A 26,551-nucleotide genomic window follows, 5' to 3' on the forward strand; every position below is an offset into this window, starting at 1 on the left:
TTTTTGACCACGTTTTCCTGTTTGTTTTGACTTTTAGGACTGTTTACATTCATTAAAGTCTTTTAGAGATTCTCATTACATGTCCATTCTCAGCCATCTATACTGACCACACCCATAACTCATGAATATTCAAATTGAACTGGCTCCTTATTTGAATATTTAAAATAAATATATATATTTTTATTTTAATATTAACTTCTAGCATCTTCTGTGAAATATTAGTGAAATATGTGTATTGAATATTATTGTTGACAATAAAAAAAAGAAATGACTTACAAATAATTCAATTTATATTCAATTTGTTTATATTAACACAGTTTATTTGCAGTTTTTACATATAGGGCTGCCCACTAGTCTTGAATATTCAGAAACATACATCTAAATTGAGAGAGAGAGAGAGAGAGAGAGAGAGAGAGAGAGAGAGAGAGAGAGAGAGAGAGAGAGAAGAGAAAGAGAGAGAGAAAGTGAGAGAGAAAGAGAGAGAGAAAGAGAGAGAGAAAGTGTGTGAGAGAGAAAGAGAGAGAGAGATAGAGAAGAGAGAGAGAAAGTGAGAGAGATAGAGAGAGAAAAAGAGAGAGAGAGAGACAGAGAGAGAGAGAGAGAGAGAGAGAGAGAGAGAGAGAGGTGCTTTTGGAAAGGTTGAAGACAAGCAACAGCTCAGCCATAAAAACGGGTATAATCTTTAATGCTGTAATGTTGTGAATGTTATGGCCACATTTACACGATCTGCATGTTATGGCTTCGTCTACCATCGTGAGAAAACCTTTGTGTGGAAGAAATGAAGAAACATCAGCACTAAAAACTTTGTCTCCAAAGTCTCAGTTTATTTTCTTGGTTTTGTTATATTTTAAGTTTTAAATGTCTGATCAAGAAAAAAAACGTCATTAATCTTGTAGAACAGAAGAGAAAGAAAAAATAAAACACGGCGAAGTGACAGATAAAGGAATCTGGTGACCCACAGAAAAACTTATTTAGCATTTATGTATTAAGGATTTAGTTATGTGATGAATTATGGGATGTAATGGAATGTGTTGGCTTGTGGTTAAAGTGTTGGACCGCTGATTGGAGGGTCTTGAGTTCACATGGATAATAAACTGGACTGGACGAAGAACTCTGAAGCTGTCTACAAGAAGGGCTACAGCTTTCTCTACTTCCTGAGGAATCTGAGGTCCTTTAACAGACACAACAAACTCATCCATAAGGCTGGTGATGTTGGGAGGTGGAACTGGACTCTGAATGTATTGTCAGAAAGAAGGATGTTGTCTAAGCTACTGGACATCTCAGACAACATCCTTCACCCGCTCCACGATGTCCTGGACTGATACCGGTGTATGTTTAGCTGCAGAATTATTTAACCAAGGTGTCCTACTGTACCTGTCCATTGGACATATATAATGTATAATGTATAATTTCACTGTACAACAACATATCTCACTGTGCAATAATACATCTTTACCGGTATAGTTATTTAAATCCTAGTTTCATTTATATTTTTTATATATATTATCTTGGGTATATAAGTCTAGATTTTTGTGCCCAATTGTCCCCCGGGGAACAAGTGTCCTTTGCTGGACCCCTGAGCAGGCAGAGTTAATGCTTAATTTCTCAGTTGTATAAAAATGACATAAAAATGTAAGTTTCTCTGGATAAGTGTATTTGCCAAATGCTATAAATGTAATTTTGTCCTGAGTTCTGTAAACATGATGAAAACCTCAGTACTATTTGTGACGTGTCTTGTTTAAGAAATTAAGATTTTTAAGTCTTTGCCTGTGAAGCACTTTATGCAAACAAACAGAGAGGTACAAACTGAAATTAGTGTAGTTGACATTAACTAATGAATTAAACAAATGGCAACTTCACATCAGTATCGAAACTGAGAAGAGAGCTTACACACTGTGTACAGACGCCATGTTTCACAGCTAAATGAGCTGATAAGCAAAGTACAGGAACTTGTTTTCCATACCGATGCTGAACAGCATGAACAGAGATCAACGAAGTGTACAGATGATGATGAGGATGATGATGAGGATGATGAGTGACTTTTACATCAGGTGATGAAACAGTTTTCTCCATCAGTAATGAGAGATCTTACTACTTATGTTTACATCTGGTTGAGTAACATGTTAAAGAGAAAAGAAAGCATGTAGTTTACAGATCTATCTATCTATCTATCTATCTATCTATCTATCTATCTATCTATCTATCTATCTATCTATCTATCTATCTATCTATCTATCTATCTATCTATCTATCTATCTATCTATCTATCTTGTCATAATATAGCCACATGAAGGGTTTCTCACTAGAAGAGGACGGAGGTGAGCAGAGGGACGAACATGAGGAGGAAACTGAGTGTGAAGATCTCAGCACTGTTACAGAAGTTCCCCTCACAACACTCCACATCTGTTAAGATGAGTCCATGAGCTCTGAAGAAAGTCGTGTTGCAGATGTTATTGGTTGTGCATCCTTTCGTCCTCATTATTTTGGGTCCTTGAGCAACTAAAAACATTCAGAAAGAGGAAAGAAAATAATGAATAATAATAATAATAATAATAATAATAATAATAATAATAATAATAATAATAATAATAATAATTAACCTATAAGGAAAATGTTAGGTCACGTGATCACACACAATCATCTGACTGGCGGTGGCATACGTGGTCAATTCCCCTTTCAACAATTCAGTTCCTACCTGCAATTTTAATTCCCATTTAACACTAAAACATGGAAGAACAAATACAGCCACGGTTTCAGCTTCTCCTCTCAGAAAAAAGGAAGGAAGCTAATGCTAATGACGAGGACACAGATGAGGCTAATGACGGCAGCACCAAACCTGCGATGTTGCATGTAAATCTGTTGCATGTAGCAAACATATGTGATGTTCTTGGATATACAGTACAGGTATTGGTCATTCTCAGAACACTGAACAATGATCTTTAATTTCCTTTGAATTAATCACAGTATTGTTTAGCACTTTGACTCATTTTTATTGTGTACACATTTAAAAGCATCTCATAAATAGTTCATACATTTTAGATGGTTTAGGTTGGCAATTTTTGAGAAAAAAAAAGACACACTTTTTCAAGTTTTCATTATTTTGATCCTGTATCATGAAATTACCAGCGACTCTACGGACAAATTTATATATATATTTAAAGATCTCAAAGCTCATGGCACCATGTTAAAGATAGAAAAGAAAGATGATGAGGTACTGTATTTCTCACCTGTTGCCGTGATGCAGCGATCTTCTGCTCCCTCACAATACAGAGTCTGAAAGCAGTCGACATCGTTACAGGTGTAACACTTTCTCCCGTTGATGGACTGCTGTGGCATAGCTGCACAAAGAAAAAAGCATATCAGCATCTCGTGTGGATTTAACTGAAATAATCAACGGTTTAATCAAAAAGGTGACTAAATGTGGAGGAAATAAGAATCACTTTTAGATCATTTATATGCTATAAAACAGGACTTTGTGATTCAGAATAAGTTAAAAAGCAGAACTGAGAAATTCACCCACTGTCTATATTTATAAAATGCTATTTTACCTGGCAGGGTTTGGTTGTTGCAGAGATTAGTCTTGCAGCATTTGGTGTTGTTGGCGATTTTCACCACACCGATATTCATACTGGCATTTACACACCTATCCGGTGCTCCACAATCCATGATATCATCCGTTGCTATGAGCGATAGACCTGATACACCACTTACAAGATCTGAAAAAGTGTCAAAAGTTCTTTAATCCTCCAAAAACTTCTTAAAGAATTCAGAGAATCGCATAAAATATTTTAGATGTTCATATACTTACAGATGTCCACAGAAGTGGTTGTTCTGGCACACGTATCAGTGCAGTTGGCGTATATGTATTTACCCGTGGTGTAATCGTAATCGACAGCTGGATAACATTTCAGTGAACATGCTAAAATAAACAGGAATTAGAATAAAATCAAAGTCAGTTACTCGACACACACCAAGGAATTATTCACTAAAACTCCAACACTAATTAATAAACGAGGTTTCAGTTGGTGTACTGTACTGTACCTCCTGAGGAGATCATGCAGATGAGCAGCAGTGTAACCTGCATCCACATCGTTGCTGGATGGTTGAGAAGATGTTGAGAGATGAAGCAGGTGAGATTATAAATATGATATGTAAGAATGTGCAGTTTTATAATATTTCACAATGGGCTGGGTTTAATGGGTAGGGCCAAGCGTTAATGCCTGACTACATTATATTATAGAAATGATTCTGTTTCCTCAAAACGCTTCAGAACTTCCATAACTATTAGATTTATATAAATATAAATATAAAAATGATATAAAATCCAAAAATATTTTGTATCCATAAAAGAATAATTATATATGAATGTTTTTTTTTCTAAATGAATTTTTTATTTAATATCAATCATTAAAACATTTGTAAAGTTGTGTCTACAGGTTCATATGTTTAATGATCAAGATACTATTTATTCAAAAATGATTTTACTCACAAGCACACATCAAGAACAGTGTGAAGAGCGAGCAGGAAGTGAGAAGAAGAGGTTTACTGCAATGTGGATGCTTGACATTTCATGTTTGTTTGACATTCTGCAAGAAGGAAGTTCTGCTTGTTGACAGTATCATCAAATATGCAGATTTTATTCTGTTTCTATCCACCCAGTCATCCAGCTATCTATCCATCCATCAGTAAAGCCATCCATCCATCCATCCATTAATCCATCCATCCATCTATATTCTCTTCTTATTTTTTAAATGAAGAGCAACAGAGTGATGTGTTACTAATAATTGCAACAAATCAATCCATCCATCTAACTATCCATCCATTCATCCATCTATCTGTCCATTCACTCTAATCAAGTCAATTCATCATTCAATCCACTCATCTTTATTTCAACAATCAAACAGATGACCAATCGATCCATTTTCCTATTAATTTAGCAATCATCCACCCATCTACCTATTCATCCATACATCCATGCACCTTTCCACTCATTTGTAAGTCCATCTACACAAGCATTCATTCATCAATACATCGGTTAGACCTGTCATCCAACCATCTATATTTCCATTAGTCAAACAGTTGACCAAGCAATCCATTTATCCTTCAATTTATCAATCATTTCATCTATCCACCCATCCATCCATCCATCCATCCATCCACCCATCCACCCATCCACCCATCCATCCATCCATCCACCCATCCACCCATCCATCCATCCACCCCTCCATCCATCCGTCCACCCACCCATTTATCCATGCACTTGTAAGTCTATATATGCATTCATCCATCCATCAGAGTGTCAGAATATCCACTCATCTATCCATCCTATTATAAGTCCATCTAAAAAGCATTCATTCATCCTTGCCAAATGTTTCATGAGTTTTAAACACTTTTTCATTAATCTGAAGACTTATTTACATAAAGATGTTTTGTGAGACTATCAGTGTGACTATGTGTGATATCTATCATTAATTTCCCTTTTCATCTGCCTTTGTGCAGTCGTAAATTTCCTGTATTTAAAAGGTCACATGCGAATTAAAATGATCCAAACAATGTATGCAGATTTGTCTCAAATGTGGCTGGGAATTTTATTTAATCCGTCAGAAAGAATTTAATGTTTAAGGTAAATTTACTTAAAATCTGATGGAAGCATTTTATTTCATCGTACAGGTTTCATTTCATAACCAAAAACAATCACTGTACTGAAAGAAGACAAATATGAACCTCTTTATTTTAAACAGTAGTAGTTTTTCATTTTAAAAACTCAGACTCATGATCACATAACACTAAAAACACTGAAAACTAGTGATCTAGTGAGAAATAGAATAGTGATGGAAGACCTGGGAGAAATAAATCAGTGAAAGCTGGATCCTGGAGGAAGAGGTGTGATGGTGTGAGGAGGTCTTTCAGCTGCTGGTACCGGTGAGTCACTTCATTGGGAAAAAAGTCAATAAAATAATATTTCACACCAAGTTTCTTTATCTATTTGTTATCTAATTGTTTATTCTTGCCTAATTTGCATGGCCAATGATATATATATATATATATATATATATATATATATATATATATATATATATATATATATATATATATATATATATATATATATATATATATATTGTTATGATGGTTTAATTTTAAAACATGTCTTGTTTGTGTCTATTTTTTATTTATTTATTTATGACCAGAAGTGTGTCATGTCTGAACTGGTTCTCATCGAGCTCCAAATGGAAATTTACTTCCACTTTTTGAGAAGTTAAAAGGATAGTCTGTGGTAATAACATTAAAAAAACAAAACAAAACAAAACAAAAAAAACTACTAGCCTGAATAATAAAAATATATTAAGAAAATAATAGCAAATATTTATTTTCTAAAAGACGACTAACGTTTTTGTCTTTAAAAAAGTTGTTTGGTGTATTGTATTGAATTATATGTTTTTCTTGTCTCTTTTAATTAAATATCAGTATTGGTTTATGGTGTTTGGGGAACAGAGATAAGATAATTCAGCAAAACAAGGAACTTTATATGAGAAACCACAATATTAAACATAAAAATTCAATTAAAATTTATTTGTACAGACATTTATTGTCTCAAAGCAGTTTTACAGAACATAAGAAATACTGCAAAAATGACAAATATGTTAACATTATACAAAGATTTATACAAAGATTCAAGATTAATATTATACTTATATTAAAATGTGTTTGTATTTATACCTAATGAGCAAGTCTGATGTGACCGAGGTGACTGTGGTGAGGAAAAACTCCCTTAGATGGAAGAGGAAGAAACCTTGAGAGGAACCAGACACAAAAGGGAACCTCATCCTCATTTGGGTGTCTGATAATTGTGTATTGATTAGGAAATAATATAATATTCATATTAATAAAAAAAATCAACACAAATAAATCCACAGTCAATAAATTATCTCCCTCAAATAATGTTTGATACTACAAATGCTAGGCATGAAACACATGTGTTATAAAGTGCAGTCAAGTTGCCATCTATAATTTAATTACATTCATTGGATTGAAAATCTTACATAAAATAAAGTCAGTCGATTTCTACAGGAAGAAGAAAAGGATATGAAACTTCCTCCTTATTGTGTGAAATGTGATTAATATCCTCAAGCTGGAACATAATTAAACCTGCTAACAGTTCCCACATGCAAATCTTACACTTCAACATTTTTACCTTGTTATGCCAAGGAAAAGTTCCTTGTATTCAGATTCGTGTTGTCTGAGAACCATCTTAGTTTCGGTGCTGTCTGTAATTTGGTGTAACATAAAATCATGAGATGATGTAAATCAGAGTCAGAGTCAATTATAACCATAAATAACAGACATGTAGTGACTGGCAGAAGAGAAGAGAGTCTCTGATGGACAAGCTCTACGGTAATTATCTTCTTACTAACTGAAAGAGAAAATAGCTAGAGGGAAAATAAACATATATCGCATGTAACATGTAGCTGCAAGAATATTTCTGTTCACATGGCTGTACTGTAAATGTGGTTTAATTTAACGATACCGCTTCCAACTTTATCACCCAGCAGTTTGTGAAATAACACAGTAACACTTGATTATGATACGTCATGTTTTTTTATTTTATTTTATTGTCTTCATATCGGTTGTGATGCAGCAGAGTCCTGTGGAATATCAAACTTCTTTTTTCAATACAATTCTCAGTCCAATTCTGTCCCAACCTAAGTCTGAACAGAGTGAGTTAGTAGGACGTAAGGCGGTTCTCTATTCATACATGGAGCTATGACTGTGTGTGTCTTCCTCTAATCTTGACTTCCTCTAATCTTGTCCTCGCACAAGCAGGGCGACAGTCACGCTGTTATTCTCCGTTATTTCACACCCCTGACGCCTGCAATGTTCTTGTTTCTTCTGCTTAGTGTGCAATTGGAAACAAGTCCCCCTTTGTTATCTTTGCAGTTCCTAATTTTGGGTGTGTGTGCGTATTGTTACAGAATGTTCAATGTTCATTTTTGTTATTCACAACATTTTCCATTACACGTCATACATTTCAGCATGACATAGAAGTTACATGAAACTGTTCTCACTTGAGTTGAATAAATTAACGTTAGATATGTGTGAAACTGAGACACGCCTCTTTTTTGCTTAAAATCCATCCCCTTGTGCGAATCTTTTTTTTAAAGCTAGACTTAAAGGTCAAGAAGTTTTTAACTTCTTCTTTAGTTCAGATGTTTTCATTTCCTGCTTGTTCTTGCTTAGTTTTACTTCAGGAAGTGAATTTCAGCTCAGCTGGTCTTAGTGTTCGTACCTTGCACAACCCTGTACAATCAGGTAGCTGCTGCTATAACGCTGTGTTCATTCCAGTATTTCTACACACGTAATATTGTCTGAACATACAGTATTTACACTGCGCTGTTTCTGTTTACTCTCTTTTGTGTATTGTCTTGTAAGTTTTTGTTTGCACTGTCTTTTGTCCTGCACTGTCTTGTCTGTCTTGTCCTGCACTATTTTACCAGGTTGCACAGTTGCACTTTATGTGGCTAAGTCCTTAGCTCTGTCTTTTTTTTTTTAATGTAACACCATGATCCTGGAGAAACGTTGTCTCATTTCACTGTGTACTGTAATAGCTATATATGGTGGAAATCAGGGGCCGTTCTAGACCTTTTTTATGGTGGATTCAGCGCTCCCTGTCTGTGATCTCAGCCACACTAAAATTAAATGTATAATTTTTACTTTCATAAATAAACAATAAAAATTACGTTAAAATGCAGGACATGTCGTCGATGGGAAAGAAAATTATTTATCAGTTTGATCCAAGAGCGATTTTATTTACTTTGCTTTTACGCGCGTGCGTTGTAGTCTTTCAAAAGTGAGTCATCAGCTGTCTGCTTTATTTGAACGGAGAAGCACGGGGACGCGCAGCGTGCACGCGCAGTCAGAGAGAAAATGTCACTATTGTCAAAATAGTGAAAATGTCAAGTGTCACTATTCTTATTACCAGAGTTGTAGAGCAAAAAATATTAATGCAAACACTCCATTCAATACTGAATAAAAATAACATTTATTGATTTGGTATTTGTCTTGTGAATATCTTTTTATTAATGACTGCATTCATCGGACACACTGTTTGTAGAGAATGCACACATACTGATCTGATTCAAGACTGGCATCATTACATGCATAAAATGTTGGTGTCCACTTTTTAATAATACCATAACTTTTGGTTTATTATGTAGTCATATAATATAAAACTATTCTTGTCTCACTGAGGGCTAAAACCCCTGAAGGTGAAATCCTAGAGCCGCCCCTGGTTGAAATAACAGTAAAAGCTTCTTGACTTGACTTGGCACTAAATGCATTTTCTATGCCCTAAGGACTGGCGTGACTTTATAAGTATTCTTCAGGTCATTGTGCTTTTATCTGGGTGTGAACAGATACTAGTCCTGTACATGTCAGAATTAATCCTGCTGCTATTATCAACAATCACATCACTAAGGAAACAAAATTTTCCATTGCACTGTACACACCCACGCGTCCCTTATAAGCATTAATTACTTCTCTTCTCCTTTCTCTTCTCTTCACATCATTTTGCTTCTAATTGATGTTTGTCTCTTCTTTCAAAAGGTCATTCCTGAACTCTGTGTTTGGTGTTTTAGGAAACTCTCATCTGATCTTCCTGTTTTGAGGTGTAATATTGGATTGTATCTTGTGGTAAATCCTCTGACACGCCTACATCTTTATCTGGCAGGTTTTAATTCAACAAGGAAAGAACTTTTTAAGAAAGTTTTACTCAACTGATATTTTCTTTGGTCTTCATGCTGTTTGGTGTTTCTGAGCTCACCAGTGAATTCTTTCTTGGTATCATTGAACCAAACAGTTGATATAATTGAATTAGACACCTAAAATTTTTGCTATCGCTTTGAAGGGTTTGTTAGGAATTTTCAGAATAACGATGGTTTGCATCACTAAGAATAATCTGTTTGGACTTTATATTGAGAGTTCACATCAAATATATATATATATAAAAAAACAGACTTGAAATCAAATCTAGCGCTAATTGTAAATTAAATATAAGTTTCATAAATTGATTACTTCTGATCCTTTAAAAAAAAAGTGTGTGTGAATGGACACTTATAAACTTGTAACTCAGAAAGTCGGCACTTTGAAAACACTCATGATAAATGAATAGAATCGTTTATTGACTTTTGAAAATGAAATGTATTCCCATAAAACATTTTGTTTTTCTGAAGGGACGTCGTTCTTGAGTTTGCAGATAAAAAAAAGCTGCTAAAAAAGGCATAGATGTGTGGAAAGAGAAAGAAAGAAAGAAAGAAAGAAAGAAAGAAAGAAAGAAAGAAAGAAAGAAAGAAAGAAGGAAAAGAAAGAAAGAAATTATACAGTAATTAGTTGCTAATTAGCTTAATAAGTGATCATGATAACCTGTTAGAGACCTCTGGTGGAGACATGGGAGAGAGACCATCAAGCAATCCATCTGATGAACAATTAACACCATGGAACACACAACACCTAATATTTGTACTATGTATACCTCAATTGCACATTTCATACTTGCACATCTGTACATACATACATACATACATACTGTCTAAATGTTTACTGTTACTTCAACCGCACATTTCACAATTGTGTACATACAAATTGTATATATTGTATACCTCAATTGCACATTTCTCACACTTGCAAATTTGTACATACAATTGTCTATATTTGTATATGTATATATCATATGTATATTTAAACTACAAATTTCACATCTGTAAATGTGTACATACAATTATACTGTATGTCAGTCTGTATATGTCAGACTGTGGAGCTTCTGGCACTAAAACAAAGCATGTGAAAACATGCCTGGCAATAAAGCTGATTCTGATTCTGAGAGAGAGAGAGAGAGAGAGAGAGAGAGAGAGAGAGAGAGAGAGAGAGAGAGAGAGAGAGAGAATTACTGCATGTAGAGCACAAATTTGGTGTTGTAACTTGAATCTGCTGTTATTACAGAAAGTCTTTCATAAAGTTAAATAAAGAATAATAGCAGAACTGAAATGTCATGTTTGCTTTCTTTGACCTTGCAGAGCTCCAGGATTATTGTCCTATTCAGCATTATTTTGCTCAAGCTCAGGCTCCTGCATGCACACGCATCTGACATGCCGCAAGTCGTTTACAGAACATTCCACATGCCAGCACAAAGAAACTCTCTGACAGTGATTATAGGAAGAACCTATTTTCATTTAATTTTCCCAGCGATGAAATATAACACTGTATGTAAGATATAACTGAATATAACACCACCATTCGATCACAATGAGCCAACATGAGTCATAGTGTGGTGTTGTGTGAATCTGTCACACTCACGATCGTTAGTAACAACAACTACACCACATTCACAGGCAATTAGATCACAAGTAAAAGTGTCAGTTACGATCGGGAAGCACAAAGACAAATAAAAAATATCTTAACCCAAAATAAACATATTTCTATGACTGAAATTAGCTCCGTATTAGATAAAGCTTTACAGGTGCTACGTCACCAGATGAGAGGTCAGGAGAAGCAGACAGAGTAATCATGATCCAGACTGAATACAGAAGCCCTTGGGTGCACAACCATTCATGTCCAGTGTGTTGATCCTTTGTTGAAGAGAGAGAGAGAGAGAGAGAGAGAGAGAGAGAGAGAGAGAGAGAGAGAGAGAGAGAGAGAGAGAGAGAGAGAGAGAGAGAGAGAGAGAGTTACTGCAGTCAATTGTAGAGCACATATTTATTGGGGAACTCGAAACTACAAAGTAATCATTTTCAGTCATTATCAGTAATCAAAAAGGAACTGAAAGGGTCTTCAGTGTCAGCACCTTCTAACAATCCTTTTTTTAAAAACAAAAACAAAGTCTTGGGAAAATCTTCAGGATATACAACATTAACTAAAAAGGCAATGTGCTCCTAATAAACTGTAATAGTGGGGAAAAGCCCTGCTAAGTGGAGCATTTTCTTAACCAAAATGACCAAAACTGCTCTCCTGTGGGACAATTTTATTAGCTTAAATAAAATTATAAAGAGGAACAAAATTATACATAAAGAGGAACAGGATGCAGTGATGTAGTGATCTTTACTTCCTGTACTGTACACCACACTCCGGAAGAGCTTAATAAACAAACCAAATCAAACAAAAAATCTTATTGCTGTGTGTCTCGTAAGAGCTATAGATCTTTTAATCTCATTTTGTCCTGATAAAAATTTACAGGCAAAGATGAAATAAGATTAAAAATAAGAATAAAACGACTGAAATTGAAAGAAAGAAAAACAGGTCCAGGCTGCTGCCTACGCATACTTCTGTTACACCACAGATATCTGTATAATAATCTTCTACAGAATATTCCACATACCAGTGTGATAAGACGCAACAAATAACTTTCAGGATATACTGTAGAGGGTGTAAGGCATCACCAGAGTGAATATGGAGAACATTCAATTCAATTTGGTGTGAAATAGAGGGAGGTAACCGATTCTGATAACCTAATGACTTATCATATTTGGTGACCGTGCTGTAAGTTTGTTTAATTCAAATATGTAATAATAATAATAATAATAATAATAATAATAATAATAATAATAATAATAATAATAATAATAATAAAGCATCAGCATCTGACTAAACTTTTTTTAGCCTTAATTAATAAATGTGTGAAAATATCAGACATTAGCATTAAACTAGCAGTTTTGCTTTTGCTTAAGCTCGCTTTAACTTGAAGTAAATATTACACGATTCATGTGTATGCTATTTATTAAACCTCCAAATCAATACAATCACTTCCTTTTTAATCACTTTTAAAACATTAACTAAATGTCTACGGTACAAAAATAAAGACTTTTTTTGTATGTATGTTTCTTTATTTGATGAGCAGATAAACATCAAGTAATTTGCTTTTCTCACTTTAAAGCATAAAAATGTTCCATAGACAGTTTGCAATTTGTTTTATATTAAAATGGTTTTAAAAAAAATATATAAACCTGAGTAATATTCAGTTGATTACAGGACTTTGGGTCTTGATGGTGATTTTTGAGACTTTTGCATTTTTTTTTTGTGGTTCTGTGCATAAAGGTTTTATCTTCATCCTCATCATCATCATACAGTCTCCTAATAGAACAATGAGAATTATCTGATACATTGAGCAGGATATGACATATATATAACAAAGAATATAAGTGCTTCCTGCGATTACAAGGCTTGCAGTAGATAATGCTGTGACATCCTTCATCAGCTCATAGTTTAGGAGAAGAGGATGGAGGTGATCAGAGGGACAATCATGAGGAGGAAACTCAGTGTGAAGATCTCAGCACCGTTACAGAAGTTCCCCTCACAACACTTAAAATTCGATACGCCCATTCCTGACATGCTCTGTCCTTTAGCCGCATCGCAGAAGCTCTTGGACACACATCCTTTCATTGGAATGGTGTTGCTCGCTTGTTGAACTGAGAGAGAGAGAGAAAGAGAGAGAGTTTGGAAATAATGACATAAAGAGCAATCATCATAAATATACATCAAAGTCCTGTGTGATAGAGAAAAATAAATCTGTTTAGAACGGTATACATTTTTATTCAGTATAATATATAAATTTTTTTAAAAGAAGCTTTTATTGTCATTTCAACATATATATTGTAGCTGATGCAGGAAACTGACTGCATAAAGCATGTAGTGTGCAACTTAGTGCAAACTGTGATACAGATACACACAGCGCCGCCCAGTACACATTCTGTACTGACCATTGTGCAGTTAAGAGGATGGACACAATAAGAGGATTCTTGTAAACCTTCAGTAGCAGCAGTTGATGGCAGCAATTAAATAGTGATGTACAAAACAGCATTGAAGTGTGTGTGTGTGTGTGTGTGTGTGTTTGTGTGTGTGTGTGTGTGTGTGTGTGTGTGTGTGTGTGTGTGTGTGTGTGTGTGTGTGTGTGTGTGTGTTTGTGTGTGTGTTAAACATTGAGGTTTACTTGTCTAGTTATGGGTTCACATTAATTTTCCATTACCTGATGCAGAGATGCAGCGCTCTTCATTTCCTTCACAGTTCAGTGTCGCTGAGCAGCCGTCCTTATCACAGGTATAACACTTTTTCCCATTGGGCACCTGCTTGGCTGGGGCTTAATAAAGAAATCAAAACAAATAAGCAGCTGTGTGTCTCCAGCATCACCAAGAATTAATGCAATAATACCTTCGACTACTCTTAAATCGAATAAAAAAAGATCACTGAACTGCTTTTAAGAGTGTGTTGTTTTACCTGGAATTGTTTCACTGTTGCACAGATTAGTTGTGCAGCATTTGGCATTGTTGGCCACTTTCATCATTCCCAGGTTCATGCTTCCGCTTATACACATTTCTGCCACACCACAAGTCTTCATATTGCTTTCTGAAATCTTTGCACCATCTACAGTATAGAACATTCGACATACTGACATGAACACAGATTCTACACTAATATAAAATGTTGTGAAAAAGTCTTTGCCCCTTCCTGATTTTTTTTTTGCACGTTTGTCACACTTTAATGTCTCAGATCATCAAACAAATTTAAATATTAGTCAAAGATAACACAAGTAAACACAACATGCAGTTTTTAAATAAAGGTTTTTTTTATTATTAAGGGAAACCAAACCTTCATGGCTGTGTGTGAAAATGTATTTGCCCCCTAAACCTAATAACTGGTTCGTTCACCCTTAGCAGCAAGAAATGCAAATCAAGTGTTTGCGATAACTTGTAGTGAGTCTGTTACAGCCCTGTGGAGGAATTTTGGTTCACTCATCTTTACAGACCTGTTGTAATTCAGTCACATTGGAGGGTTTTCGAGCACGAACCACCTTTCTAAGGTCATGCCACAGCATCTTAATAGGATTCAGGTCGGGTGGTGTGTTTTGGATAATTGTCCTGCTGAAAAACCCAAGTTCACTTCAGCTTGAGGTCACGAACAGATGGCCGCACTTTGTCCTTCAGGATTTTTTGATAGAATTCATGGTTCCATTTATCACAGCAAGTGTTCCAGGTCCTAAAGCAGCAAAACAGCCCCAGACCATCACACTACCACCACCATATTTTACTGTCAGTATGAAGTTAATATTTAAATTTGTTTGATGATCTGAAACATTAAAGTGTGACAAATGTGAAAAAAAAGAAAGAAAATCAGGAAATGGGCAAAGATGTTTTCACACTACTGTATCTATGGATGTCCAGAGCATGTCCAGACTGCTTCGCGTAAACTCAAATAACCGCTCTTTACAAGCGTTCTGAACAGAAAATTTACAAGAAGTTGAACCATGAGGTGAACAGTGCAACAAACCAGACAGATAAAGATGAGAAACAGACAAAGTGATGTAACCAGTAACCTACTGTTGTAACCAGCTGAAATCTGCTTCAGTGTTTGGTGTGTTGAATGATCTGAGATTTCTGAGATCAGTTTAACATGATGGTAGATACACAAGCAAACAAACAAAAAGCAGCTTTCTTGTTTTTTATAGCAACATGGCAGACACATGGCAGAGAATGGGAATAAAAAAAGAATGTCTGAACAACAGATGAAAGAAAACAGAACACATAGATACACACTTCAACAACACAAAGTTATATTACATATAGATGTGAGCAAATTGGCTTTCTACAAACACTGCTGTGCACCCAGACCCACCCCGACCCACCCACACGCATTCTCTCTCTCTCTCTCTCTCTCTCTCTCTCTCTCTCTCTCTCTCTCTCTCTCTCTCTCAGTTTACACAGACTGGGATTTTTGTTAGAAAGACTGAGAGGGAAGTGTGTAGATAGAGAAGGTGAACGATACGCCATGTTGATAGATAATAGATAACAGCTGTACTGTTTTTACAGGCAACATGGCAGACATGCTCGTAGGGGGAATAAAACAGGATGGGCAAACAACAGACGAAATAAAACAGAACACAGATACATACTTCAATGGCACAAAGTTCTGCTACCTTTATTTTAAAACCCATAGTGACTTCCATATGAACACTGGCTTTGTACATGAAGTGCTCTCCTGCGTCTCCTGTGCTCGGAGCGCATTATGGAGCAGTGGCGCAGCATGAAAATAACGGTTAATGGGACACAAAGCCACACCCTGCCGTGATGGAAAAAGCAGCCCGCTTACAATTGCCAGCATTATTACAGCGAGTACAAGTTTCAACTTACTTTATTTATTTCTGTCTATTATTTCATTGCATAAAAACTTGACAAGCCGCAAATTATTGTGGGTGTGTAAACTTTTGTAGCTCTCTAGAATATTAGAAGTTATTGTGTGTATAGAATTTATATTTATAAATGTGTGTGTGTGTGTGTGTGTGTGTGTGTGTGTGTGTGTGTGTGTGTGTGTGTGTGTGAGAGAGAGAGAGAGAGAGAGAGAGAGACAGAGACAGAGACAGAGAGAGAGAGAGAGAGAGAGAGAGAGAGAGAGAGAGAGAGAGAGAGAGAGAGAGAGAGAGAGAGAGACAGAGAGAGAGACAGAGACTTACATATCTGTAGAATAGCAGTAAAAATGTAGTTTACTTACTTAAGTACACAGAAGTGGTGGCAGCGAGACATTGATCCGGACAGGTTATCTGTTCATTTGTGCACTCAGAAATTGCTGACAGACACTGATAACAATTCAGTGACAAAGCTAAAGAAAAATAAGAATGAAAAACAGAGCATAGTGAAAAAAAGGATAGTAGAAAGAAATAAATACTGAAAATGTTACATGTCCATGTGCGCTTAGTTACCTTTGGAGAAAAGCATGCAGGTGAGCAGCAGACTGACTTGAATCTTCATGTTTGTGGTTTTTGCAGAAGTTTAGGTCTGAAGATGAAGCAGATGAGGTTAAGATGTGAGTAAGGTCTGAGAAAAAGGCTGTTTTTTATGGAGATGTACAGTGGGGTGTGTTCACGGAGGGAGGGATTTATTATAAAAAACATTTCACTGCATACCGTACTCTGTATGTACAGTATGTGTATGTGACAAATAAAATTTGATTTGATTGATTTGATTCGATATAAGGTTTTGTTTGTTAGTCAGTCTTTTTTGAACAACACAACTGGAGGTCAAATGCGCCTCACCTAAAAGGCATCATTGTGTAACAAAGCTTTAACTGTATGCTGCTTTTAACATGCATGTGTTTTATGTAATGATCAGCATTTAAATGTGATGCTTCAAGCTATTATTAACTTGCATTTTGGGAAAAATTGGGAAAAGTAGCTTTTGTTTTAGTGCTTTTTTAGTCAGTTTTTCCTGTTTTCCCTGAAAATATTTCTTTTAACTACATTTGTATGTGTTGTAATTTTAGGATTGAGGATGGAAAAAGTTCTGACTTGATTTATTTTATTTTGGACATTTTGGTTTTGATTTTGAAAACCTGCTGTTTTAACGGTTGTGTGTAAACTTCACGGTGCCCTAGGAGAGAATTTAGATTTCCGAACCACCCACACAGCAGTTCAGTACTTTACTATAACATAAACAATGATAAGCTTTAACATTAATAAGTAGTAAGTAGATTTTCACTAAACAAGCAATTTTGACTAATAGTCACTAGAAGACTCAACAAAGTGCAAATAAAAAAGTGCAATTAAACTCTATTATATTTTCTGAATTACAGGACAGGTTTAATTACTGAACACGCCTGGATAACTTTGCAGCACAATCATCAATAACTGCATGAAATGACTGCATTCTGAGAAACATCATTATTGACACTCACGGCAGGAAATCAATTAAGAAGCTCTTGGCCCATGGTAGACCTTAATACCTTAAGGTTATGCATTATAATCATGCCATGATGCAGAAACACATCATCTTATGATTTTCTTTTTTATTTAACAATAATTCTAAAAATTATTATAACAATATTCTAATTCATTTTAATCAGTTCAATGATCTATCAGTACGAAAATTATGTTAACTGCAGAAATAATATTGCTTAATGTATGGGTATAGGAGTGCATGATGGACTTTCTGATGGGAAGAAACCTCTCGTGCGGTACCCAGTTGTTTTGGTCCTATGCCCAGGGCTGGGCCTGTATCCATTATATTTTCTCTCACAGAACAGCTTGTTGTTGTTGTTGTTGTTGTTGTTGCTGCTGCTGCTGTTTTTACCATTGTATGAACTCTTTTTTGTTTGTGTGTTTGTGTGTGAAAATCCCAGAACAGCAGAAAAATTCCTGATTCTGATGTCTGATGTTTATATTAGTTATTTATTGTTATTGGTCGGGTGTAAGGAGAGAACTGGATAAATGTGAGACTCCCAGTCTGCTTTTTGTCTGTGTCCATCCCTGGATGCATAGTTTTTAAGTGACTCATTGTGATTTTTATAGTCAAGGCTTATCCTTGACTGCATTCCAGATCTAAGTGGAAGCGAACAGGAAATAACCGGTGGTAATTTCGATCTGTCTCAGAGACTCAAATCTATTGATTCATTTCAAGGAGTAGATTCTTTCACTGATTCGTTTACATCATTAAACCAGTAAATGGAGCCGGTGAGGTTTTTTTTTTAAGTATTTTTTTCATCCACTCAATTCTTCTTCTTCTTCTTCTTCTCCTCCTCCTTCTTCTTCCTCTTCTTCTTCTTCTTCTTCTTCTTCTTCTTCTTATTATTATTATTATTATTATTATTAGTAGTAGTAGTAGTAGTAGTAAAATAGAAGGAAAACTTTAAGAAAGACATGTATAAGCCAACTACTAATAATCTACATGAATATTTATAAAGTACTCTGAGTTTCTTTTTTTTAAGGCACAGAATAACTGAAGGTTTGATTCTTTAGTACATACTGGATACTGAATAAACATGCAAACCACAAAACAGTCTGATTACATTAGTATTAAAAACGATCTTCAGTCTTTGTTGAATTTCAATATTCCTTTTCTTACTTGTTAGTTGAGTCATGTGTACGGATTTTACTGCTTACAAACAGAATCATTAACAGAATTCTTGTCTTTCAATCTGTTTGTGTTAAGACAAATAAAAAAGCACATGGCACCCAAAAATTATATAAACGTATATTTCTGTCAGGACCACTCTGTCACAGGGGAATTAGATGATATGCATACAGTTAGTGTTGGCGGTATGGTTCTGTTCTGGGTAAGAATCCTCGTGCCCGTCCATGCGCATGCATGGACAGAGCGGGGAGAGCAGCGACTAGAAAATAGAATAGACCCGCCCTAACAGAACCACTAGCATGCATAGTATTGATAAGCTCACTTATACGTTTTTGGAGAGTAATAAATGAATGGATAGATAGATAATCAAATAATTAGAGAGAGAGGGAGAGAGAGAGAAAAAATATGTGGAGATTTAATACAACTGGTACAGTGAACACGGGTTCCGGCGTGGTGGAGTCGGGGTTGGAGGAGGGAGTTTAGATCGCGGCAGCAGCGAAGCGCTGAACGGCTCTATGAATGGGAATTTAAATGGTCTGGTAATACGGATGTCGTAACCGGATTGGTGCACGTCGTGGACAGCTGATTAACCTGCCAGAACTAACGCGATGCTTGATTTCTATTCCCATCCTATTTCTGTTTTAGACTTTTAGTAGACTATGCCTCAAGTAGCAACTTTATCAGCTCTAAGTTCAGGAGAAGAGGATGGAGAAGAGCAGTGGGACGATCATGAGGAAGAAACTCAGTGTGAAGATCTCAGCACTGTTTCCCGACGAGCTTCCTGTATTATTCACATCGCTGTTACACAGATTCCCGTCACAACATATCACATTTCATGTAATGATACTTGATGCATTTTGTATTGATCCTTGTGCAGACCAGAAGCACTTGGAGACACATCCTTTTACAGCCACAGTAAAAACGTACTTGAACAGAGAGAGAGAGAGAGAGAGAGAGAGAGAGAGAGAGAGAGAGAGAGAGAGAGAGAGAGAGAGAGAAATAAAGGGTTAAATTACAAACAGCAACAGATTTTTTTTTATGTTGATTTACATATTTTACATGATTCCCAGTAATCAGAAGGCTCTTCTTTCCCTATGAAAGGTTCCTTTCAGTACTTCATGGACCGAGTGTCCAACAGCACTTTGTATCGGTCAGGAATAAAGCTGCTCTGTGAGAATCTCCATGACCAACTGTATCACTGTTATAGCCACATTTTCAGGATACAATTTGTCCAGTCATGAGACATAACATGAATTTTTCCATTGGCAATTTTTATTTATTTATTTTTTGTACAATAACACAGATTCCCTTTAGAGGCCTTGGCCTGTTCCTGAACCATGAGCTTCCCCTGCAGAGAAGACTGTTCTGGTGCAGGAGGAATTGTTTCCATCCCACATTAAAACCCAGCTGAACTGGAACCTCAGAGCATCAGGTTACATCAGGGAGGATGAATGCAGGAAATATAATGTAATGTAATTGTGTTTTAGACAGCGTGTTCCCTGTTCCTCTGTCTACACTGATCTTTTCGCTGTTCATATCCGTTGATCTTTTCCAGGAACCTCAACGCCTCCTCTCTCTACAACACCTGTACTGTACATCCTGAGGAGAAAAAAGAAAGCTCATCTTGTTCCTCGGATCATTATGAACTTCTGGCTCTGTGCCGGTGAAAGAGTCTTTACAAACTACATCACAGTGAGCTACAACAACCTGAGGACACTACAGCAGGTAGTGAAAAGAGAGTTCCAACATTACAGACATTTATCCAAGCCTTGCTTGAATGGGACTCCTCCCATCCACACCATGGACATCCCCTATCAGGAAAACCCTACAGAAGTCACACAAAAATTCACACGGCTTTCTCCCTTCAGCGTTCCCTTTCACCTAACAACTAAACCTTACATTAGTCATGCTCTTGTACAGTACTGTATGCTACTGCTATTATCTGTAATTATTGTCAAGTACTGGCACGTTGCTGCAATTATTGGATTACTAACTACAATTATTTATGTCAGACTGATATTTGCACGTTATTGCATGTGAATAAACATAATCTCTGTTTTTTATCGACTGTATCATGCTCTGTATAATGTTTATAAGACTTAATTAGTTCATTTCTATCACTTCTCTCGCTTTTTTGCTCTGACTCAGATCCTGTCTTGTTTCTAAAAGGTTAAATTTATTATCTTCTTTTCCGGGAATTTTTTGGGTTTCCTGTAAGTCCTCTAAGTAAGTTTCCTGTTTTTCCACCTCAGAGTTTTTTCAAATCAGATTTTGGCCACGACTGCAAGACCTAAACCCCGTTCACACTGCAAGTCTTAATGCTCAATTCGGATATTTTGCTCAGATCTGATTTTTTTTGTTTGGCTGTTCACATTACCTTTTAAAATGTGGCCTATATCATATACCAGTGTGAACTGTTTGCTTTCCAACGGCCACATTGGAAAAAATCAGATTTGGGTCTGATTCCGGACCACATATGGAAGTGGTCTAAATCCGATTTGAAAAAAATCACGCCTTGGTTGTTCACACTACTCCTTAAGGCCGACCTGGTCACTTGACGCCAAAAAAAAGATTTGAGGCACTTTTACCTGCAGTCTGAACGTGGCCTTATATATCACTTCCATATGTGGTCCTGAATCAGACCCAAATCTGATTTTTTCAAATGTGGCTGCAGTGTGAACAACCAAGGCGGATTTGATGCGACTTTTATGTCATGAACCAGCTCATAATGTTTGCATTAAATACATCACATTATAGCATTACATGATATGTTTGCTTGCACAAGATGATACATTACTTCCTCCGTAACCTCGCCAACTTTTTAGCGCAACGACGTACTGTGTGTGACGTCATTGTTATTGTTCGTTTGCGCATGCGGGTTAGTTCGAAACAGCTTAACAGTTCACACTGGTATCTGATTTTTGGCCTTAGTAGACCATGCAATTGCAGAATCTGTCCACCAGATGTCTCCCTTTCCTGACTTTACATCGCATCATGTAAAACTAATGTTCTAATTCACACACACACACACACACACACACACACACACACACACACACACACACACACACACACACACACACACACACACACACACACACACACACACACACAGAGTTATCTAAAAGAAACTGGTTGGATATTTTTTTTAATTTCACAATTTTTCCAAAAAGCAATCCAAAATAAAAACAATCTGACCTACTCTTATATTTCTATTTCTATTTTATGTCAATAACTCAGGAGAAGAGGTATCTGATATAGGTCACATTTTAAAAGGTAATCTGAACAGCCAAACAAAAAAAAATCAGATCTGAGCAAAATATCCGAATTAAGCATTAAGACTTGCAGTGTGAACGTGGCCTTAGTAGACCATGCAATTGCAGAATCTGTCCACCAGATGTCTCCCTTTCCTGACTTTACATCGCATCATGTAAAACTAATGTTCTAATTCACACACACACACACACACACACACACACACACACACACACACACACACACACACACACACACACACACACACACACACAGAGTTATCTAAAAGAAACTGGTTGGATATTTTTTTTAATTTCACAATTTTTCCAAAAAGCAATCCAAAATAAAAACAATCTGACCTACTCTTATATTTCTATTTCTATTTTATGTCAATAACTCAGGAGAAGAGGTATCTGATATAGGTCACATTTTAAAAGGTAATGTGAACAGCCAAACAAAAAAAAAATCAGATCTGTGCAAAATATCCGAATTAAGCATTAAGACTTGCAGTGTGAACGTGGCCTTAGTAGACCATGCAATTGCAGAATCTGTCCACCAGATGTCTCCCTTTCCTGTAAAACTAATGTTCTAATTCACACACACACACACACACACACACACACACACACACACACACACACACACACACACACACACACACACACACACACAGTTATCTAAAAGAAACTGGTTGGATGAGTGAAATGCCTGAGACTTTTTTTTTTTAACGGTTTTCTGCAAATTCCCTTAATGTGTCTTAATCTGGTTTCCTGGGAAGGAATGGGGTTTAACTTTCACTCTCGAGGTCGACTCCATCCTAAACACATTATAAAGTAGTGTTGTGTTTAGACTTGTTCAGTGTTGTTTACACACACACTTCCCTATTATATTGCTATAAGAATAAGTTTTTTTTCTGTGACAGAAAATGACTATAAATGTATTAATTTATTCCTTATATGTGTTTACAGTCTGTATATAAAACTCATATTGCTCGAACTTACAGAGACAACTGCTCAGTTTAATCTTCAAAAAAATGTAAGTTGTTTCTTTGGTTATTAAAATTCCAACTGCATTCAAATACAAAAGTTTTTTCTTTATTTTTCTTTAAAAAAGAAAAGTGGGAAAGAAGGAAGGAGGCAACTTTATTAGGAACAATGATGTAGTAATCCTGGATAATCACTTGACTCTCTGAATAGCTTTAATTTTTTATTTTTTTATTTTTTTTGATGATGATAGAAAATGTCCTTTTATAATCTGCTCCATGTTGACTTTGTTGCATCAGTGCCAGATTTCTTCAGCTGTATGTTTTTACTGATCATATGACCACATTTCATGCAGACGCTGTGGTAAATGAACTGGTGCACAAGTCCTGATTTTTATGCAGTGTTGAAATGCTATAGAGCAAAAAATATTTTGTTTTTGCTAATTAAATTTTTCCAAGAATAATCCTTGATGCCTTGTAAACTTATGATACAGAAAGTGTAGTTTAATTGAATTAAAACTTAATATATGGATATTGATACCTCAAATTTCTTTAAAAAAAATCTAACTTCATTGTATTTTTCAGTGCACTGAACAGTCAGCTTGAACAAGTCTGAATAAAGCAGAAAAGCTCTCTTTCAGCCCTGCGATGGGTTGGCACTCCGTCCAGGGTGTATCCTGCCTTGATGCCAGATGACGCCTGATATAGGCACAGGCTCCCCGTGACCCGAGGTAGTTCCGATAAGCGGTAGAAAACTAAATTTAAAATAGTTAATAAGATCAGAATATATCATTAATAGATCATTTTTGGAAAAAAGCAACTAACTAACAAGCTGTCTAAAAGTGTTTAGAATTGTATAGAAATGTCTTTTTTCAGAAGTAAGATCTGACACATACACACAGAAGGCTGAATTTCACTTTATTACAGAAATGTAATGACCATGAATATCAAAAAGCAGTTTTCTTGCAATAAAATAGAAATAGTAATAAAAACACACAATAAAATGCAAGTTTTCACCAAAAGATATAAAAATGGATATTAAATTTTTTTTAAGTTTATTACATTTCAAACTCTATTAATTTATCTAGATTTTGCTGCATTCTTCTTATTTTTTTTAATTTCACAATTTTTCCAAAAAGCAATCCAAAATAAAAACAATCTGACCTACTCTTATATTTCTATTTCTATTTTATGTCAATAACTCAGGAGAAGAGGATGGAGGAGATCAGAGGGACGATCATGAGGACGAAGCTCAGTGTGAAGGCCTCAGCACCGTTACACAGATTCCCTTCACAACACTGCACACTCGTTGACCCGATTCCTGGAACGTTCGTTGATCCCGAACCAGAACAGAAGCCACGGGACACACAGCCTTTTATGGATACGGTGTTGCCCCCTTGTTTAACTGAGAGAGAGAAAGAGAAACATTAAAAAAGGATAGTTATACATTTAATACAGTATTTGTGATATATTGTGAAAGATCTGTAAGTGTACACTTCTTATCTACACATGATCATATTCACCTGAAGCAGAGATGCAGCGATCTTCAGTTCCTTCACAGTTTACTGTTCTTGAGCAGTCGTTAGAGTCACAGGTATAACACATCCTCCCGTTGGAAACCTGTTTGGGAAGAGCTTAACAAAGAAATCTAGTCAAACAAGCGGCTCATTGTTTTCTATACATCAACAAAAAATACTGCCGTAATATAAAACAAATAAACTGAACATTGGGATACAGTTTTAATGTCAAATCAGATTTCAGGAGTGTTGTGTTGTATTGTGTTGTGTTGGGTTGGGTTGTGTTTTACCTGGCAGTGTTACACTGTTACACAGATTAGTGCTGCAGCATTGGGCATTGTTGGTTACTTTTGTTATTCCCAGGTTCATGCTGCCACTTACACACAACTCTTGAACACTGCAAGTCTTCACACTGACATCTTGCAACTTCGTATCACCTAAAGGACGATCCACATTACACACCATTAAAAAACCTCATCAAATTATAAGCATTTCTGTTACATACAGTATTATGTGTTAGAGTGATAGAATGAATTAAACACTGCAGAACATGATACGATAGGATCATAGATCATTTATAGGTATAGAGAAACGCAATACATACAATATTATTTATGTACACACACACACACACACACACACACACACTTACCCGTGTAAACAGACATAGTTGTAGAGGCACACTGATCTGAACAGGTTATCTGTTCATTGGTACACGGGCCAGTTAGTGACGGCAAACACTGATAACAATTCAGTGACATGGCTAAAGAAAAAAAAAATCAGAATGAAAATAAAAAGTTATTTGTATAAAATTCAATCTTAAGATAAAATATTTTGAAATGAATTCAATTTATTTTCTCTATTTCTCCACAGTGAGTTTCATTACCTTTGGAGAAAAGCATGCAGATAAGCAGCAGAACGACTTGAGTCTTCATGGCTGGTGTTTCTCGTAGATGTTCAGGTCTGAAGATGAAGCAGATAAAGTTAAAGAGCAACGTTCTGAAACAAAGCCTGGTTTTTGTGGTGATGCTCAGTGAGGTGGGTTTTATAGAAGGGGAAGTTTATTTCACAACCCACAACCTTTACCATAAGTTTCAATTCATTATAAATGGGGGGAGTTAACTTTGTGTTTCCAGGAACTCACTAGTCAGGATTATTAGAGAAATGTTCCACAATGATTAACATGTTGATTTGCATTTATTTAAAATGCTGCCACACAATCTCAAAAAACAAATGTCTTCAGTCTACTGAAAACTTAGAGTTGCCTTTGCAGACATATAAAAGTTAAAGAAAATCAGAACTGAGAAGTTAAATTCAGACCTCAGATGTACACTCAGATTTATAAATATTTGGACATTGATAAAATTCTTATTATAATAGAATAATAGAATTGTAGTAAAGTCAAAGGCTCTCAGCTTCAGTTTGAAGGTCATTACATCCGAATGAATGACTGTTGTATGAGGAGTTGATTGCATTTAAGCATCTGTTTCTCGTATATGTATGGGTATATATGTGTCTAGTACCACACTGTGTGTACTGACTATGTATGAGCACATTGCATCCTTTCCACATTTTCCGCATTTGCACATTTCAAATGGTACTAAGCATTTTGCACATTTTTTTAACCTGTTTGTAAATTGTTCTATTTATGTTTCTTAACTACTGTACGTGAATGGTTCTGCAATTTCTGGAGCTCGCTCCCAAGAATTTCACTCACCATGGCACATGTGCTGTGGTGATGTGACAATACAGGTGACTTGACTTGACTTGATTGAGCTGAAATTTGGTGTATAGAATCTACATTTCTAAACATCACCTACAATCAGCCGATCGGCCGTTCAGCAGTCTGTACACAAAACCTGATCGGTTCATCAGCAGCGTCTTAGTGGTTCACTTGTTTGTTTTCTTATTTCTTT

The 26,551-nt window shown here is 35.9% G+C and overlaps 3 protein-coding genes and 1 long non-coding RNA gene across 4 annotated transcripts; 1 reads left to right on the forward strand and 3 right to left on the reverse strand.

The window, feature by feature from the left end:
• Window positions 1-1,206: 1,206 nt before the first annotated feature.
• On the reverse strand, window positions 1,207-4,564 carry LOC125140038. The gene is made up of 6 exons (XM_047807121.1): window positions 4,490-4,564; window positions 4,042-4,095; window positions 3,809-3,919; window positions 3,549-3,716; window positions 3,228-3,338; window positions 1,207-2,499 (listed from the first exon to the last, which is right to left on the reverse strand). Exons 1-6 carry the CDS (start codon window positions 4,497-4,499, stop codon window positions 2,303-2,305), a joined length of 651 nt encoding a protein of 216 aa, XP_047663077.1. The 5' UTR covers window positions 4,500-4,564; the 3' UTR covers window positions 1,207-2,302.
• An 8,183-nt stretch (window positions 4,565-12,747) lies between these two features.
• On the reverse strand, window positions 12,748-16,891 carry LOC113654988 (urokinase plasminogen activator surface receptor-like). The gene is made up of 5 exons (XM_027165277.2): window positions 16,736-16,891; window positions 16,528-16,635; window positions 14,260-14,406; window positions 14,012-14,122; window positions 12,748-13,454 (listed from the first exon to the last, which is right to left on the reverse strand). Exons 1-5 carry the CDS (start codon window positions 16,782-16,784, stop codon window positions 13,252-13,254), a joined length of 618 nt encoding a protein of 205 aa, XP_027021078.2. The 5' UTR covers window positions 16,785-16,891; the 3' UTR covers window positions 12,748-13,251.
• Window positions 16,892-22,432: 5,541 nt separating this feature from the next.
• LOC125140041 lies at window positions 22,433-24,482 on the forward strand. The gene is made up of 2 exons (XR_007139262.1): window positions 22,433-22,545; window positions 24,333-24,482. It is a non-coding gene; the product is annotated as an uncharacterized LOC125140041 (long non-coding RNA).
• On the reverse strand, window positions 24,021-25,683 carry LOC113654908 (urokinase plasminogen activator surface receptor-like). Its single transcript, XM_027165197.2, has 5 exons — window positions 25,522-25,683; window positions 25,288-25,398; window positions 24,926-25,072; window positions 24,642-24,752; window positions 24,021-24,523 (listed from the first exon to the last, which is right to left on the reverse strand). Exons 1-5 carry the CDS (start codon window positions 25,568-25,570, stop codon window positions 24,321-24,323), a joined length of 621 nt encoding a protein of 206 aa, XP_027020998.2. The 5' UTR covers window positions 25,571-25,683; the 3' UTR covers window positions 24,021-24,320.
• Between the last annotated feature and the right edge of the window lie 868 nt (window positions 25,684-26,551).

The sequence above is a fragment of the Tachysurus fulvidraco genome, chromosome 23 (genome assembly GCF_022655615.1).
Source record: "Tachysurus fulvidraco isolate hzauxx_2018 chromosome 23, HZAU_PFXX_2.0, whole genome shotgun sequence".
NCBI lineage: Eukaryota > Metazoa > Chordata > Actinopteri > Siluriformes > Bagridae > Tachysurus > Tachysurus fulvidraco.